Source organism: Salminus brasiliensis, chromosome 5, assembly GCF_030463535.1.
Source record: "Salminus brasiliensis chromosome 5, fSalBra1.hap2, whole genome shotgun sequence".
In the NCBI taxonomy this organism is placed as follows: domain Eukaryota; kingdom Metazoa; phylum Chordata; class Actinopteri; order Characiformes; family Bryconidae; genus Salminus; species Salminus brasiliensis.
Genome location: NC_132882.1, coordinates 25,441,121 through 25,458,992, shown reverse-complemented (window position 1 = coordinate 25,458,992; position 17,872 = coordinate 25,441,121). Strand labels below are relative to the sequence as shown.

General features: G+C 42.2%; 2 protein-coding genes across 8 annotated transcripts in view; both read left to right on the top strand.

The window, feature by feature from the left end:
• The window catches only part of slc12a7b (solute carrier family 12 member 7b), a 68,459-nt gene extending 64,762 nt beyond the window's left edge, over window positions 1-3,697 (top strand). For all 7 annotated transcript variants that reach the window (XM_072679960.1, XM_072679959.1, XM_072679957.1 and 4 more), the window contains one exon: window positions 327-3,697. In XM_072679960.1, the coding sequence (XP_072536061.1) occupies window positions 327-418 (92 nt within the window). In that variant the 3' untranslated portion in view covers window positions 419-3,697. The remainder of the gene's footprint in view (window positions 1-326) is intronic.
• Window positions 3,698-7,088: 3,391 nt separating this feature from the next.
• gfod1 (glucose-fructose oxidoreductase domain containing 1) overlaps window positions 7,089-17,872 on the top strand; it is a 36,574-nt gene continuing 25,790 nt past the window's right edge. Inside the window, exon 1 of the mRNA XM_072679955.1 lies at window positions 7,089-7,971. Within this exon, the coding sequence (XP_072536056.1) occupies window positions 7,719-7,971 (253 nt within the window). The 5' untranslated portion in view covers window positions 7,089-7,718. The remainder of the gene's footprint in view (window positions 7,972-17,872) is intronic.

Genomic DNA, 17,872 nt, shown 5'->3' with positions numbered 1-17,872 from the left:
CATGGGTGGAAATCCCACTTAGTTTTTAGAAATATTGGGACAGAAATTCCAGTGGTAGTGCTCCATTCCATCCATATTTCCTTAAGCTTTACGAGAATGTGCACGAATATGGACCAAATGAATGCAGAGTACAGACATAATTGAGCTGCAACTTGTTTTACACTTGCGAGGGCTACATTATTTGTTTGGGCACAAAGCATGTCTGGAAGAGTCTTTTAGAAGAAAACACATTTGTGGGCGGAGCATAGAGATGTCAATTAAAAATACCTTAAAGTTGTGCCTCAATGGCTAAATGAACTATGCTTTCCTTAATCCATTTGCCTCAGATATGGAGTTCCTGGAGGTTTTGTTAGAAGGCCTCAACAGGGTCCTGCTGGTGCGCGGAGGTGGCCGGGAGGTTATCACCATCTACTCATAAACTCCCTTGCTGCCCACAAATCTCTTTGAATAGAGTCATATTTTCAACAGCGTGGCCGAGTATGTATGGCGAAGCGGGGACTGAGTTAGTGGCATTATGGAGGGCTGTGGTGCGTCTGGAGAGACTGCGGGGATTCGGCCTTTGTGAGCAGAGAGCCGAGGGAGACCACCGAAGACATTTCAGGCGAGACGCAAAAGCACCACAGGCCGCAGGACGAAGCAGCATAACGACACTTTAACTTGCGCTTGTTGACTCTGTGTTCTGTTGCGTGAAATTTTCGTTTCCTCGATTTTTCTCCCTGCCATCCGTGTTCAGTGAAGGATATGTCATTTCAGCAAGCTGTCTATGGAAATGTGTGTTCAAACTTCATCTGTTGTTGCTTCGTTGTGTTTATTTTTCTTTTGTCATGGTTTTCTGAAGGAATTGATGTCTCTTAACAAGGTGCACATGGCCTGGCTGTGTCTGTTTAACAGCCATGGTTTCCTCTTTGCTCTTTTAGCAACACGGTTGCCATTTCGGCAGCAACCTCTGTGTGTTTTCAGCCTGACTGACAGAATTACTGTCTTTCTGTTTTGCTGCTCATCAGGAGGAGGCAGAGTTAAAGCACTCAGCCGAGATAGCACTGTGCACTACAGCAGCTCTCAGTGTAGCTTTAAAGGTCTCTAAAACACACAAGTTTCAGATTTTCAAACCGCTATATTTTTTTTTCTGTTCATGTGGAAAAAATTCCCCTTTATACTCGAATCATACATCGGGGAACACATCTAAAACATTTGTTATTGTTCTGTAAGGGATTCTCCAAGAAATCCTTGTTTGTGATCAGAGATTCTCAAACTATGGTTCAGATTCACATATCAAAGGAGTATTTATTTGTGTTTGCAAGTGCTAGTTGTGTCAGCTTTGTTAGAGGCCTAAAAGTGGCGTGTGTGTGTGCGTGCGCATGTGTGTGTTGGGGGGGGCGTATTCGTTTTGAAGAAAGTAAGGAATGTTCTTTTAATGAATATTATTTAATTGGATTTGTGCAATAACGTTGTTGTTTTTTGTTCCTTCATTGCATCACTAACATTTCCTCGTCTTCAGCATCCGGTTCGTTAGAGGTTTTCTATTGTGCTCTTGTATGGTAATTTAATACCATCAGTGCTCCAGGAAAATAGCCATAGCAACAATGATGTAAGGACTTCAGCAATGTCTGACCTCTACCAAATTGAAGATGCATACCACAAATCCTTAAGGGTTGTTGGAGAACCCTGTCGTACTGGCTTCACTTGAGCTCCAGTCAGTGTTGATATGGAGAATCTGAGGTGTTAGAATCTGCAGCGCCACTTTCACATCACCAGCAGCGTGGTTGCTTGCTGGCACTACGTGCACCACAAGCACAAAACAAAGGTATTTGAAACCAGCACGACAGCAGGTAACACACAAAGCTTTAAAGCAGTCTCATTTTCCACAGGGTCATGACATGCCTGGCCTTCACTACCAAAGCTACTCTTTTCTGTTATTTTGGAACAGCTCAGTTAGTTTCTGCCTTGACATCCATGTGTTAGTTTTATGAGGTGATACCCTTTGAATGGGCTGAACTTTCAGTTATTTTACTGCTACGGCAGCTTTTGGGTGCGGACCAACTCGATGTTGAGCGCCGACAATCACTGACAGTAGAGCTTCTACATTCAGGCTGTGGGTCAGAAAAGGAAAGTCATATGAAAAGCTGGAGCATACACTCTTTCAATTAAAAAAGGTGCTTCAAGGGGTTCTTTAAGCGATAACGCCATAGAAGAACCATTTTTGGTTCCATAAAGAACCGTGTTTGTAATTGAGATGTGTGTGAGTGTGTAGAAACTTTGTCAAATTCTTCTCTTCTTAACCGACCCGTTTGTAGCCTTCCCTAGCACTAGGAATGCTCCTAACACTAGGAGGGTAAGGACTCCTCCAATACATGTGAAGCCAGCCACCTCCTCTTTACTAACTGCTGCCGATGCAGCATCGCTGGGCAGTTGACACGCTCTGAGGAAAGTGTCTGGTCCCAAGCTTTACCACGTCAGACTGATGAGAGCGTCACCTACACACCCAGAGAGAGCGCTGCCAGTTGTGCTCTCTCAGGCTCCAGCCGCTGATGGCATGGCATGTGGCAAGGCCCGGTAATGGAACTCAAGACACCCAGGCCATGGTGGCAGCAAATTAGACCACTGAGCCACTCTGCACCGACGTGAAGAAACTTTTAAAGGTCTAAAGAATTTAAGAATGCTCACACATCTCTTTTACAAACATTTTTAAGAGTGTAGCTACAGTCCGACACTTCAGCACCAGCCCAGTTTGGAAACGCGAGGAGCAGATTCGTAAGAAATCCAAGGCTTTGAAGAGACGACACAAGCCGTTGTTAATTAAGGAAATACTGTTGAGTTTAATGATTCTTCTGACTATATATTTGTCTAGGTTTTAAGTTCAGATTTAAATCTAATCTGATGTTTGTATGAAAGGATTTTTGTGTGCCAAAAAAAAACAAACAAAGTTTTGTTTGTTTTTGTTTCCTTTGTTTGTGCAAGCCTCCCTGGCTTTATGCTGTCATATTGTACCCCCAATGTTACAACTATTTTCATAGTCAGTTAATGGATAAAAGCGTGACTGCAAAGCTTTTCAAATATCTGTTTCCATTATTGCTCGAATTGGCTAGAATCTTTCTCTTGTCTGTGTTATTTATGAATGCAAGAAAGAGTATCAGAAAGAGCATCACCTCTGCAGGTCTTTGGCCTGTTTTGGTCTGGGGTGACCTCATTGGTTTCGGATACAGTACAAGCCTGAATGATGGAAAAGGGACACCTCACTGTATATATTTGGACAGATTCTTTTTCAACTCTTTGGTTTCTTCTTAGCTGTGCAGTATTTTGTAACCAGAACGTTGTATTTTTCTACAGTAAGTCGTGATGTCATCATAGAACCACCCGCAGAAACCGAATTCGTAGAAAGGACTTGGCTGAATTCTGTTTCTGTGGAGGTTACCATCAATATCTACCCATGCACTAGTTTACTTAGTCTTATTGTGGTGTCTGTGGTTGTAGTTTCTGCACTTCAGTTATGTCGCTCTTAAGTGTTTTGTCTGATTTTAATAGAAACTGTGGTTTTGCATACAGGGAGGGTTGAGTGTGTATGAGTTTGTTTTTTGGTTCTTTTTTCTTCATATTTTCTTTATTTCTCTCAACACATTGGAAGCATACCACACTTCTGGTTCAGCTTCATTCTGTTATGGGACCAGGATAATAAATGGGTTACAGTGATGTTACAAAATCCTTGTTATCACAATATTCCACATTTCATCACCAAAGACTCCTGTATGTAACCACTTAAAGAACGTTTTTGCTCTTAGGTTTAGGTAAGAACATGCCTGAGGACGATGGGTCATGAGCCATCGTCAACGCAGAGCCTGACAGGATTTACTAGGATTAGGTCTGTGTGATGACCAGCTCAAGTTAAAGGGTTAACTTGCCTCTACAATGACCGACTGAAAGTTTATTTACACACAGAGGACATTTGTGCTGTTTTCTAACAGGACAGACTGAGAGGAATTGTGAGTGTATCAATCAGAGAGAGCAAGATAGATGAAAACATACAGCAGAGTAACAGAGAGATGGATCTAGACATACATGAGGGATCTATCCTCTGTGACTCATGGAAGATCTCTGTTGTAGTCCATCTGTGAGGGGCACACTCGGCCAAAATTTTTAATGCTGTTCTGTTCCAGGATTTAAGATCGCCACAGGTTCTTGTATGAGGATGCATGTGGATCCACAAGTAGGAGGAGAGCCCTTTAAGTTAAATTTGTGCCTCTTGAGTAATTTAAATAAAAGTGCTGAAACATATCCATCTACATCTGCTCGCATCTTCTTTTTTTTTGTAGTTGTGGTTATATTACCTGTCACTGTCTGTTTTAGTTGTCATTTCAAAGAAGTCAAATGTTCCTGAAAAAAAAAAAAAGTATTGGTAAGACTGTTTATGCATAAACACCATTAGAGTACATTTAATTATTAATGCTTTAAAAATGAACAGAATTATGGAAAACACTGAAATGAAAATAGTGGGTCTGCTCAGAATCACGTATCAATGAATAACGAGTAACTTGGGACCCTTGGGATCGAAATTTGGGACCCACTACCTTCAGATTGCCGGATCCTCTTAGATCGTGTGCTTGATTAGAAATTTATAATAAAAAAACCCAGGTATTGCCATTTTTTAGAGCTGTAACACTCCCAGGACAGCACAGCGTCTTGTAGCTACACGGCGCCATTTGTTTTGGTTTTGACCGGAAATCAAATTACCTGCTAACAGAATCCGACGGAAGTGACAAACCCGGAAGCGTGGATAGGATCGATTACTGTTGCCAAACATGAAGTTTAATGTCTTAATAATTAATATAGTCGCAGAGTCTCACAGCCTGGTTTCTCGGGTGCCTATTCTTTTGCAAAGTATAGTGATTAATGTCTCATTACTAAGGTTGCTAGCTAACACCACTGAAGTACACTGAACAGTGTAGAGAGCATACCTGTCCTCGTCTCAGGTCTATGCAGTTTCGGTATTCAGGTGAGGATGAACCTTTTCTACACCAGGTGGCGCCAATCCACCATTCCCGCTCTGCTGAGAAGAGACTGTTGAATGAGAGAGTGAGCGTAAACCAGCCAGGATCAATATCTGCGATCATTAGGGCTATTCCCACTACATTACCCATTAACGTGGGTTTCGGTTATCGACTAAGAAAAACGCAAAGCACACAAGAAGCTAAATGTCTGTCTCCGACAGAGGGTTTGTCCTTCACCAATACCAGCCCATAGATGCTACGATCGTCAATATTTGCTCTCAGGTTCATCAGGGAGGAGTTTTCAGCAACGCCTTTCATAAACAGTAGCATTAAGTTGACAGTGTTATGATTGTAATAATATATATTAACATATATATATATATATATATATATATATATATATATTAACGTACTTTGACTGACTTTAGGGTATTAACTGCACTTAAACGGTGGGGAACCGAGCCTATAATGGAAAGTCTGCACTCAGCCTAGTCAGGCATCAGCTTCATGAGATTTTTTTTTTCATGGTGAAATTAGCGAGCTGGAGTCCTATAGATGTACCTATAGATAATATTTGTCTCCCTATCTCTTTACTTTTCTGGGTGCTGCATTATGCTCACATGCCACTCACATGTCCCAGACTATGTGCTGACCCCTAAAGGCTGCAAATCAGCAGCACGAGATGGTCAGTCTAAGCATGACAGCAAGCTAACATTGAAGGAGAGCTGTAGTGTTGACTCTACTGGCAAATACAGTCTCAGGAAAGCCGTGTGTTCTGTGTCTGTCTTTTTAGCTTTACCTCTAACAGTCCCTCCATATCTGTTTCTGTCCCCCCATTCCTCCTCCTCTTTCACATTAAGTGTGCTGGTTTCGTTTACCTGTTCTCCAGACTAAGGCAACAGCAAAAGTGCTGCGCTAGCTCCCACTAATCCCGAGTTCAAAGTGGCATGAGGCCTGATCTGACCTATGGACCCATGGCTCAGGAGCCAGTAGGTATGTGGAGCAGAGGGCAGCTTGTGGACCTACTGTTGTTGAAATGATCAGTGATCAAAAAGTGATGGCCTGCTCTCTGATACTGTAAACTGCTCAGGACTGCACTGAGAACAAAATACCATGCAAGCATGAGGCAGGCAGAACTGCAGTGGTCACTTGTACCTCCTCAGTACCACCGGAGCTCACGTTTGGAGCTCTGTTATGTCCTAGTTCCTGGTGTGAAAGACCAGGACTGTTGGTATGAGAAATTAGGGTGCTGATCTTTTATGTAGTTGTGTAACAGAAGCAGAACTTGCTACAAGCCATGTTCTTGTGTTGAACATCATTTGCAGATGTTGACAGCAATCAGGCAGACATTTCTCATGATGCAGCTGGAGGACTGCTTTGTCCCACACAAGAGCTTATATATATTACGTATTTCTTCTGGTGACTGCAACATTGCACTAATTCTCACAAGCTCACTCTCTCATATTTCCTCTTCTATTCTCTGGTCAACAATAATTTGACAAATACGACAGCCAGTTATTAAATCCTATGTAAAGTGATGTATATGTTTGAATATATTTGGATTAAATGGTTTAAATTGGACTTGAATCAAACTCTACTATTGACTGACATGTTCTGTGATGATAGGCATACATGTTATTAATCTTACTTTACATTTTTTATTAATTTAGCAAAAAAAACTAAATTGTGCATCGCTCTGCCATATTGCACATGTATAGTGCTTCTGTCCAGCCTTACAGATGTTCAGTACCCATAGTTCCCATTAATACAAGCAGCAGGAGCCATTTGATTTTGATAGTAAATATAAAAAGAATATATATATTTATATATATAATTTTTTATTATATATATATATATATATATATATATCTTGTCAGTTTTTAAAATACTGTTTGTGGGCGTGGTCATTTTGTTTTTAGGGGCGTGTCCACGTCTAGGCGGTTATAGCGACAGCCCTTCATTGAAACAGTTGAACTACAGCGCTGACCTACTGTACAGAAGTGTTTGGGGGTGAACATTTGAGAGTAAACACGTAGCTAACGATATCACAGCACTGCCTAAAGCGTGAGAAATATGGTTTAAAGGGGAAATTGGTCGATACGTTCGTTATGGCTACCGCTCGCCTCCGCCTCACACACGGAAGGGTTAAATTCGGGGCGGGGCGAAGCCGGGGCGTGACGTAGCTGTTCGGCGCTGGCTGCAGTGTATGGTGGAGAGTGTACCAACACAGAAGCCCAGCAGCACGGGGGAGCGAGTCTGAGAGGGAGCGGACACAGACCCCGCCGACTGTTATCAAGGATATTTCTGGACAGGATTACTGTGTTTACGCTTTTTCAGTCACGTCCATCTCAGGAAGAAGGCGGAGATGTTGTAGAGCTGCTAAAGAGCGCGGCACCAGCCCGTGTCCTTCGCCTCAGAGCTGCAGAGGCTTTCAACAGCCGGAGAGAGGGAGAGAGAGAGGGAGAGAGAGAGGGATGCTGCTGCGGTTCTCTCTCTTCGTCGCCTTTCAGCCCTGAGAGTTTGAGATAGCTAACGAAATGGCACCGTAGGCCAGACGCGCTAATCGTGTTGGTGAAACGGGAGTGAAAATGCGGGGCAGCGGCTCGCTCTGTGCAGGTGGATGGCCGACCTGACCTGACGGGAGAGCGGGAGAGAAAGGGAGAGTGAGTGAGAGAGAGAGAGAGCGAGCACGCGCGCGAGAGAGAGAGAGGTAGGTAGGTAGGTAGGTGTGAGGCCATGCTGCCCGGGGTAGGCGTGTTTGGCACCAGCCTGACAGCCAGGGTCATCATCCCCCTGCTGAAGAATGAGGGCTTCTCTGTGAAGGCTCTGTGGGGACGGACTCAAGAGGAGGCCGAGGAGCTCGCCAAGGAGATGAACGTGCCCTTCTACACCAACCGGATCGACGACGTGCTCCTCCACCAGGATGTCGACCTGGTCTGCATCAACCTGCCCCCGCCCCTCACCAGACAGATAGCCGTCAAGACGTTGGGTGAGTGGTCGTGGAGGAAGTGCACTTTTACGTCTTGGCTTTAGGTGGTATTTTTGTTGTTGTGTCTGTAATATTATGTGTGATTCATTTGATAGATATGACATTTTTTTATGTTTATTGGTTTACTTTTTAATTTGAGAAGACATTAGGCCATTTTGGTGACACTTCTGTTGTGTTTACTACATAACAGTGAGGCATTCTTGTCTAAAGCAGGTGTTAGATAGCTCGATATCTAGAAACTGTGAGTATGAGATGACCATAGGCCTATTTAAGACTCCTCTCAGGTTGTTGAGTAACTCAATAGCTTTTTGTTGTTGATATCTTGCTTGAGGGTGGAATGCACGTTTGATCTTGTGCTGTTTGTCAGGTATTAGCAAATATGGACTGGTTGAAGCCTAGGTGTGGCTCCAGATCCTCTCTTAATCACAGTATTACCATGCAAGACCTTGCATAGCCATAAGACACTGCAAAGAGTCTACCCTTCTACCTATTGGAGTGTCTCAAAAGCAGGAGATGCAGAACATACAGCTCCACATGCTTGGTGCATCCACTGTGGACCAATGGCCATGTGCAAATTCCCGGTGTCATACTGGTGGATTCTGTTCTGTCAGGACAAGTACAGCATTTCTCAATACCCATGACTGTAAAAGAGGCGTGCTGATGTCTTTGCCTTGTATGATTGTCAGGTGCGATCCCACACATCCTGTGTGGTGAAACTCCCCTACTTCATCCGGTTTGTCACACTTTTGACATGATATGTTAGTAGCACTGCAAGTCCTGACTGTGTTTAATGACTTTAATGACATTTTATTTGACTGATTGATGAACTGATGAGTTCATTGCAGGGCAAACGTCATGCAGAGGAGAAATGCTGCTCCTGAGGCGGTACAGCACTTAAAGGGGAACTCCGGTCAAAATGAAATGTATGGCTTACATTCTCATTATCATCTGTGGTGCCACAGAAATAGTTTCCAGAGCAGTGTTTGCTAGTTTAAAAACTAGGAAAACCCCCTTCTGATGATCTTGAAACTTTTGAAAAACTAAAACTGCCATGGGTTTGGGAGATGTAGGGGGTGGGCTTTTTGAAATGTTAATGCCTTCTTGATTGTGTGTCTTAGCTTGCAGGTCAGAAGCTAGAATAGAAGTCAAGATTGGTCGACTCCCACTGCAGGGATTCACAGTGATTGAATGAGAGAGCTGTGTAATGCATGCTGGGTATTGTAGTGAAAAAAACTTTGATGACATCCGAGCAGTAAACAGTTGTGAATTCTGTGAAACACTGTCCTTATTGGCCGGTTTACGTCAATGTGATGGACCACAGAAGCCACATAGCATAGCTTTATTTTAGCACTGTGACAAGAACATTGCAGTTATTTTCTGTAGCTGTTCCTGAGCTGTATCGTATAGTGTTGCTGTCCTCTCTGGTCCTTTCTGTGTCCATTCAGCATGGTGGGCTGGTCCAGGTTGTAGTGGGATGCTAGGATTATGCTAGGGTTGGTTTTTAGCTTAGCACAGATGCCTGCTTGCTACACTAGCTTGCCTTCCGCATCAGGTGCTTCCTTTCTCTGGTGTTAGCTTTTAGCCTTTTTTAGCCTTACTTTGATATTCTTTTCGAAGTAGCCCTTGAGTTTAGCCTCAAAAGGCTTTTGCTGGTGGTCTGAGTGGATGTAAATATTGGTGGGTGAATATAAAAAGCCAGGGCCATTACATAACAGTTTGGGGGTTTTAGAATTGGCCCGTTTACAGCTCTGTTTTACTTACACTGGATTTGCTTTTCAAAGAGTACACAACAGTGTTTGAGGTTCACATTATGTCCCTTCCATGTATGCCAATCGCATTAGGTTAAAAGTCCATTGAAGGCCCAGATTGAAGAAGATCTGTAGGCTCGCTCTTCTTGCCATGGAGGCTCATATTTTGGCTGCTTGGTTGTCCCTCTGGCTGGGTGACTGGACAGACAGACTGGCACAGGTGTGCAGTAATGATTGAAAATAACTGTGGGATTCTGAGAACGATTCGTCTCTGCGGCTGAGATCATGCCTGTGACCCAAAAATAACCCATCAGGGACGAGGGAGCAGAACTGTATCAACATTTGAGCTGGTGATCACGACCCTCTTTGTGTTTTGAATGTACCAGAGTCCTCTGCTTACGTATCTGGTGACATTTTGTTGTAAAAATGTCATTGTTATTTTGTTTCACAAGATATATAATGATGACTTATTTGCTCTTAAGGTTATTAAAGTGTAAAACCATTGTAATACTGGTCACAGTGCAAGGACATTCAGCGTGGTTATCTGTGTGGGTAATCAGAGTTTACTCTAGTCATGTTGTGAAATACTGTGTTGATAAATGTGTCAGTTACAGGTCTCTGTCTACAAGTCTGGATAAACATTGACTTCACTGTGAGCTAAGCTTCAGCCATGCTGGGATGTAACATCAAATCCATTAAAAATGTCTCTGATAGAGATGTCCCGGGAGCAATGTCACCGCTTAAACAAAGGATTATGGCTATGTCTATTTTTGGTGTGTTACTTTGTACATTCACATGCACACACACTCTCAAACACTGTTGAACTGTTGAATCTAGGGAGCTGTTGGCTCACTTTACCATCATCGTAATTGCTTTGGTGGTTTGAATTCAAGGCTGTGGAAGTCATTACAGTGTTGTGACTACAGGAACAGTATAGAATGGCAATAGGGAGGTGTTGATATGGGAACTGTGGGGTGATACTAATTTTATATTTGTCTCTTGTCTGTTTTTGGACATACATAAACATTTATAAAATGTAGAAATTAGCTGGAGGTTACCTGGAAACATCCACACGTTATTCAGCCTTTGCTATTCTGTATAAATGAATTTTGCATATTGCAATATTGTCTAAACATGCTGTTCTTTCAGACTACTTGTAAAATAATAACAATTTATTACATTCAATATAATGTATGGCTTTTATTAGATCAACACCAACCTTAACCTAAGTGAAGGAGAAAAAAACAGCTAGCACCCCAATGGCTAGTCTTGGCACAATGTTTAAATTTAGCCTGTTTAAATGAATAAACACCTTTATAGGAAATACTGGTTAATATATTTTATGAAGCAGAAAATAAATTTAGCTTGTAACTTTGTTACACTGCATAATCCAAGTCATATTTGTGTAAAATCCTGTAATACTACTCTGCCAGGTCAGTCCACATTCTTCACAGTTCTGCATATTTCAGCCCATCCAGAAAAGCGTGTCCTTTGCGAATTACACTTCTTGACTTTTGAGGGAGCAGTTTTCCATAGTGTTGCTTTAATGTTAAAAATCTGTCTATATAGTGTTTTGATGAAAGGCTGTTAGCTCAAATATAATGTTAGCACAAATACTGCCACTGCTGTTAATACAGATTTGCAGTTTCCACTTGAAAATAGTTCCACACTGCAGCGATTTAGAGCACTTGTTAGCTTCTTAAGCATTCTTCATTCATTGCTGCATAAAACATTTTAAAAAACACAGTGTAGGATAATACTAATTTCTTCTAGATGCCCCACAATGGGTTTGGGTAGCCCTCCCTCTCCCCCATCACGCAGCACAGCGCTACTCAGTGCAGCGTCTGTTAGCTGAAGGAACAGAGCTGACAGTTGGCTCTCTCCTCCACACTCATTCAGCTGTGTAAAGATGAGATGGCTTGCTTTATATACATGTGGAGGTTACTGAGGTCATGTGTAAAAACGCCACAGAGCTAAACGGGTAGGGCTACATTGAGCACCAGCACGGTGACTTAATGAATAAGATTGTGTTTTTATAGTTGATAAGTTTTTATAAATCCTGGCCCTTCATCTTCTGGACCACCTTCCAGTGGTGTTTTTCTTCTATTCCCAGTAATGGCTGGACCTGCTTATCATCACTGTCTGACCACAAATCTTGCATGTACATTTTTGACATTATGTACATCTGGCAGTTCATTTTGTGTTGAATTTTAATGAAGAATCGACCAATAGAAATGCACTGAAATGGCTTGAAAATCCTTTTTACATTGACTTCCACTAAAATTGCTGTCTTAAAGTTTTTTGTGTGACCGTGATGTTACACTGTTATTGTCACCCATTTTGCATTACTATTTGCATTTGCCTGGAATCATCTTGCTATGTATCACACACTATAACTGGCAGCTCTAACACTTCTACAGAAGAACTGCAAAGTTCTGAAAGTCGGATCGGATGCAAATTGATTTCCCTTTTCCAGGGTGTGGGACAGTCGTTATCTACACGCTGTTAGACTGTTTGCTTTGTGCGGAGCGTCGATAAGCTAATCAGCTATTCCAAACCAGGAATGTGAGCTTGGAAGGCATTGGCTAGTATGATCAGCCCAGCAGGACGGCCATGATGTTGGGCAAAGCTATGTGAGGAAAAAAAAAGTGTCAGATAATTGTACTGAGTGCATCCAAGGTCAGTCGCTGGCAGCCATTGCAATGCGGTATGATGACTGAAGTACACACCGCCGCATTACGGCAATGTAGTCAGGCCCCTGAGGGCACTGCTTTAACTCATAATTAGTGTATATACCTAATGCAACTGCTGTTATATCTAGAGAAGGATGCAGTGGCATTATTTAAAAAAATGTGGGATTTTCATGAGCATTTCTTTGACAATACTGATCAAAGTGGTTCGGATGCGATTCTTGCATAAAGCCAGCTCTCTGAAGCATGTGCTGTTTTACCAGAATACATTAATATGCACCAGGGCCCACAGAACTTTCTCTCAGAGGGTGATTAGAAGGCTTATGTAAGACCAGCATCCTTCAGAAGTTGTTCTGGGCTTATTATTAGTTCTAGTGTATTGGCATTGTAAATTTGAGTTTAGGAAATGCACTATATGGTCAAAAGTATGTGGACATTGGACGCCTTTAACCGTGTAAGATTGTTGGATATCTAAAACCATGGGTATTCACATGGAGTTGACCCTACATTTGGGTTAAAATACTTTTAGCCGTTTCAGGAGGTAAAACAAGACCATTAGGTCAATCTAGTAAGGACCGCAAGAATGGGAAGGACTGCAGTCGTCTTTGCACCTCAACTCAGGTCCTTCCCTGCCTGTTCAAAGGCATGTACATTAACCCTACTTTGCATACTTCGAATCTGCAGTGTTTATTGCTTAACACATAGAAGATCATAGAGTGATATTTAAGGTGTAACTATTAGAAAACGTTGATGTTATTAACTGTGCATCTTCTGAGAACTAGAAATGTGCTTGAATTATGGATCTGTGGGTGTTGGTTTGGATTTTCTCAGTCTGAGGTGACTTGGCTTTCCTGTCTTTCAGCTCGGGCAGGTTGAGCTTTCCTGCTGGCCAGTGGCCGATGCTGAAGGAACAGAGGAACAGACGCTTGCTCATCCAGACTGGAGGGGGGTTCTAAGAATAGATCTGGCCCCTGGTGGGCTGATCTGTGTGCTACACCACTAATTGTAATGTTTTCAAGTCATGTTTTGATAGATAAAATGCCACATAGAACCACATTGAGCGGTATTTGACCATAAAGGCTCGTTCATGTGAATTAGGCACTACTATAATATTTTGAAGAAATAATTGATGATAATTACTGTCTGAATAGCTGGCGCTAGGCTCTGATATGTCTATGTTTTATTCTTTGTACTGCATTTGTAACCCTGCATTGACAGAAATATTCCCTTTAAATGTGATGAAATAGTTGATACACTATATGTCCATATGTTTGTGGACACGTCTTCTGATGAATGCATTCAGCTTTTTTAAGTTGCATCGATTGCTGACACACATACACACTAGTCCTTGTAGAGAAGTACTGTCAATAGAATAGGACTCTCTGGAGCAGATATACATGAAGCTATTGGCATCATGCCTGGCGTGGACTAGAGGCGTATAAAGGCCCCCAGCACGGGGGCATTCCACTGTGGAGCAGTGGAACTGTGTTCTATGGAATGATGTTGGTCCTTTTAGTACTTTTGGGATGAGTTGGGAATGAGGTGGGGAGCTCTCATCAAATATCTTGACCTCACTAACAATTTTGACTATGAATGCAATAAAATCTTCACAACAGTGCTCTAAAGAAAGCCTTCTCTAGACAGTAAAGAGAGTTACTCAAGCAACAAAAGTAGGATAAACACTTTTTAATTCTCCTGCTTTCAGAAGAAGCAATAAATGAGCAGGTGTCCCAATACTTTGTGGAGGGAATATGAGCTAAGCATTAAAACTGTAACTGATTCAAAAACTATGAACTTTAGATTCTTTGCTGCATTTCCCAAAACTCACCTTCGTTTCACCTCCTTTTTACATCATGCAGTAACTTGCTTATCTGACTTGAATAAATGTATACAACACCTTCAAGAGACCACCAGAGGCAGAGTGAAGAATGCTGCTATTCCCATGCTTCTAGTAAATGCCACCATTTGTTTTTGGGTTCACCCGGCCTTCTGTATTAAGCCTCCTGGACTGCTATTTATATGCTAATGGTTGCTGACACAGAGAGAGAGTGCTGTAGTTTAAGTTTGGGTGAAAATGCCTTTGTTTTCTAAATGAATCGCCCGCAGTTCTTTCAGCCTACCTTCAATAAGCACTGACAAGTGAGCATTCCTGGGTTGGGTAGTGATGCCTACGTGCTGATGGGCCTAAGGAAATGCAGCGGAAGCTGGTCTTCCTCCTTCATCACTGTTCTTTATACATTTTTCATTCGGCTGCTTAAAAGGTTGAATGTCCTCATTTGACTTAACGTCAGAAAGGTGCAGTGGAGCCGATTTGCATTCGTTTTAGCTTAGCTTGCTAAATGCATTGCGTTGTGCGATTATGCAAAGCTGTTTTACAGTGGAAGCAGGGATGTTTACAGACTGGAGTGGGTCCTACTCCTGCAGTCACTGGAGAAAATGAGACTTTACTCATTTCCCAGCACTCCTTAAGCTAGGGTTGCACTACTCGTTTGCCAGATTTTCTCTCTCTTAGTCATTTCCAATTCCCACCCACTAGTTAGGACCCTTCTGAACACAGAATGCTACCAGCGCTGGGAGGGTGAAAGCTTCCATGGGCTTCGTCCAAGTCACACAAAGCCAGCCAACTGATAATGCAACGTCATTAGACAGCTGAACGTGCTTGGAGATAAAACTGCCAATTCTGCTCAGTCAGCTAACACAAGCCTGCACTGCCTAGCATTGCAGTGAGTGATGGAGCAGAGAGAGGGCCATCCTACCTTCCACTTGTGAGGCCATTTATGCTCTGGGACTTCTGGTCGCAGATGGCTGTGGCATCACCAGGGATTGCATCTGTGATTTCCCAATGATTGAGCCAATGCTGGGGTGGCTGCACCACTCAGGAGCACACACTACATGCTATTACCCAGATTTAAGCCCCAGTTCTCAATCCAAGTCTCTGTTGGTTGGCCTTGAAGATTTTTGAGTCCTCTAAATCAACAGTTGTAAAAGAAAAGTGAATATTGTTCTAGGGACGTTATTTGTGACCTGGTCAAACATGATGTTTTTGACTCGACTCTGGATGTAGTCTAGTAGTGTTAACTGGTCAACCACCAAGAGGTCACGGAAATTGAACGATTGAGTGAATAAAGAAAAATGGTGACAGTCATTCAGACAAATGTAGCTTATAAATAAATGGGTTTGAGGTTAGTCGTGGTAGTGTTTACAGAGCTTTAGTAACCGGAGCTCATTGTGCAGTTGAAAATGTATAAAAGATATGTATTCATACACTGTCTAAATGTTTCACAGCATGTCTTCTAATGAATTAATTTGCCTACATTAAGGTTAAACCACTGCTGACAAGTATAAAATAGCAACACAAGGAATAATTTCCAACAGTTACTGTTGCTATGTCTGTCAAACTTTCAGCTCAGGTCACATAATGGTACGCATAGCTCCTTGGAGTGATTCCACAAAAAACAAATACCTTTGGGATGATCTGGAGTGGGGCTTATGGTTCAGGCAACTAATCAACCAACAAGTACAGTACTTGATCTCAGTTATGCTCTTGTGGCTGATTGCAATCAAATCCATTCCTCACAGCAATGTTCTAACATCTAGTGTAACGCCTTCTTAAAAGTGCACAGACTGTTTCTGCAGTAAAGAATGGATAAACTCCCTGTTCACGCCCTTGATTTCAGAAGAAGCATCGGATGAGCAGGCGCCAACAAACATCTGGATAGCTAGTGTGTCAGTGTGCACACAGAGACTGATAAGCCTGCCATTGTGTGTACACCATGCCTTTCATGAAAACCTGTCCTGTTAAACAACGGACAACAGCCACTTTCAATCCATATGGCATACCATTCAAATGTCTCCTAATTGGCCAGCTGGGATTTCAACCATGAGGCTGGCTGTTCAATCAAAACTCATGAGAAAAGAATGTCAGCTGCTCCCAGATGTTACATTATTTATCACGGTCATCAAGATTTTGTAATCAGTGCTTTTATTGCGAAAATGTTGGTGTCTCTTTTCATTCACAGGCTTGATGAAATCGGAAGATCTGAGGGGACGGGTGGGTCTAGAACCTCACAGGTTTACAGTGAGGTCAGATGCTCAAGTCATCTGCCTCTTGTTTGGGCATAGCTGTCAACAGAGGAAGTAAACAACTCACAATAATTAGATTATTTACCATCCATTTACGCCGACCCACGTAGTACAGATACAAATACTTGTAGCCATATTTTGAGACACTGTTTATTATTGAGTTTGAGCTGAATTTTGTTGAAAGAGCATGTAGAGGGTGCAGGCAGCTTTATACTTCCTGTAGCTTGTCTATGTGCAAGATGATAGGTGTGTGTGTGTGTGAGTAAGAACGAGCAAAAGAGAGAGAGAGACTGGTATTCAAAAGCATGCTGGCTTAAGTCTCTTGCATCACAGCCTATGATGTCACATGATACAGGAAGTTGTCTGTAGTGGCAGTGCTAATGGTGAAGTCAGCCCAATGCATAACTGTACACTCCCTCCATCTCTTTATAAGGCAAGTTAGCCTAGTCTTCACCACACAAAGCTTCGTAACATCCTTCCGCTTCTCTCCGGTTCCCTTATATAGGGGTTTGGTTTGACCTTGGGGGGATTTCTCATTTTATGTTTGTCCGTTCAGTGGCTCACTCAGTCTGTGTATTTGAAAGGTTGCTTCATGAGGAGTTTTGAGTCAATTACAGGAAGGAAAAAGGAAGCATGATCTAATCAAGCGTCGGGTCATAAATGAGGACAGTATTACATGAATTCGATAATGTTGATTGTTATATAGTTATATAGTCTCATCTCTCAGCTTGCTGGTTATTTATTTACTGATTATTTATGTGAATTCTTATAATTTATTGTGTATACATGTTTCCTTACAGTACAGTACAAAGGCTTCTGTCAATAAGTGTGTACTGAGAGCGAATTCAGTTTTACACCACAGCAAATACAAATCGTGCTTTGAGTGGAGTGACACAGTGATATTACAGGATTGTAAACAAATATGAGTCAGGTTACACAGTGGAGCTCCACCAAAGTTAAATAGTGCAGTTTGCAGTGTTGCGGGTCCGGAGTGAATGACCATTCTCCCTGTTACAAGTCAGTGTACCATCAAACTCACTTTTACTGAATTACATGATATACGTTCTGAGTGATAAGCCTTTTCCTAACTTCTCTGTTATGAATGCATTGTTTTAAATCTTGAGTTGAATCTTGGTTTCCGGCTTTTATGGGTTCCACATCAGCAGCTTGGCTTGTCCTTCATACAAGTGCTGAACATAAAGGAACAAAACCAGTCTTCAATTGACCAGCCATTTAAACAAGGCTATGTCAGGCTTCTCACAGTGCCCTTTGACAAGCACTCGCACAGCTGCTAGAAGGAAGATAAGGGAGACTGCAGACTGACCTAAACAAACAATGGACTTTGCATATACCCTGACAAACACACATGAAAACACCCAG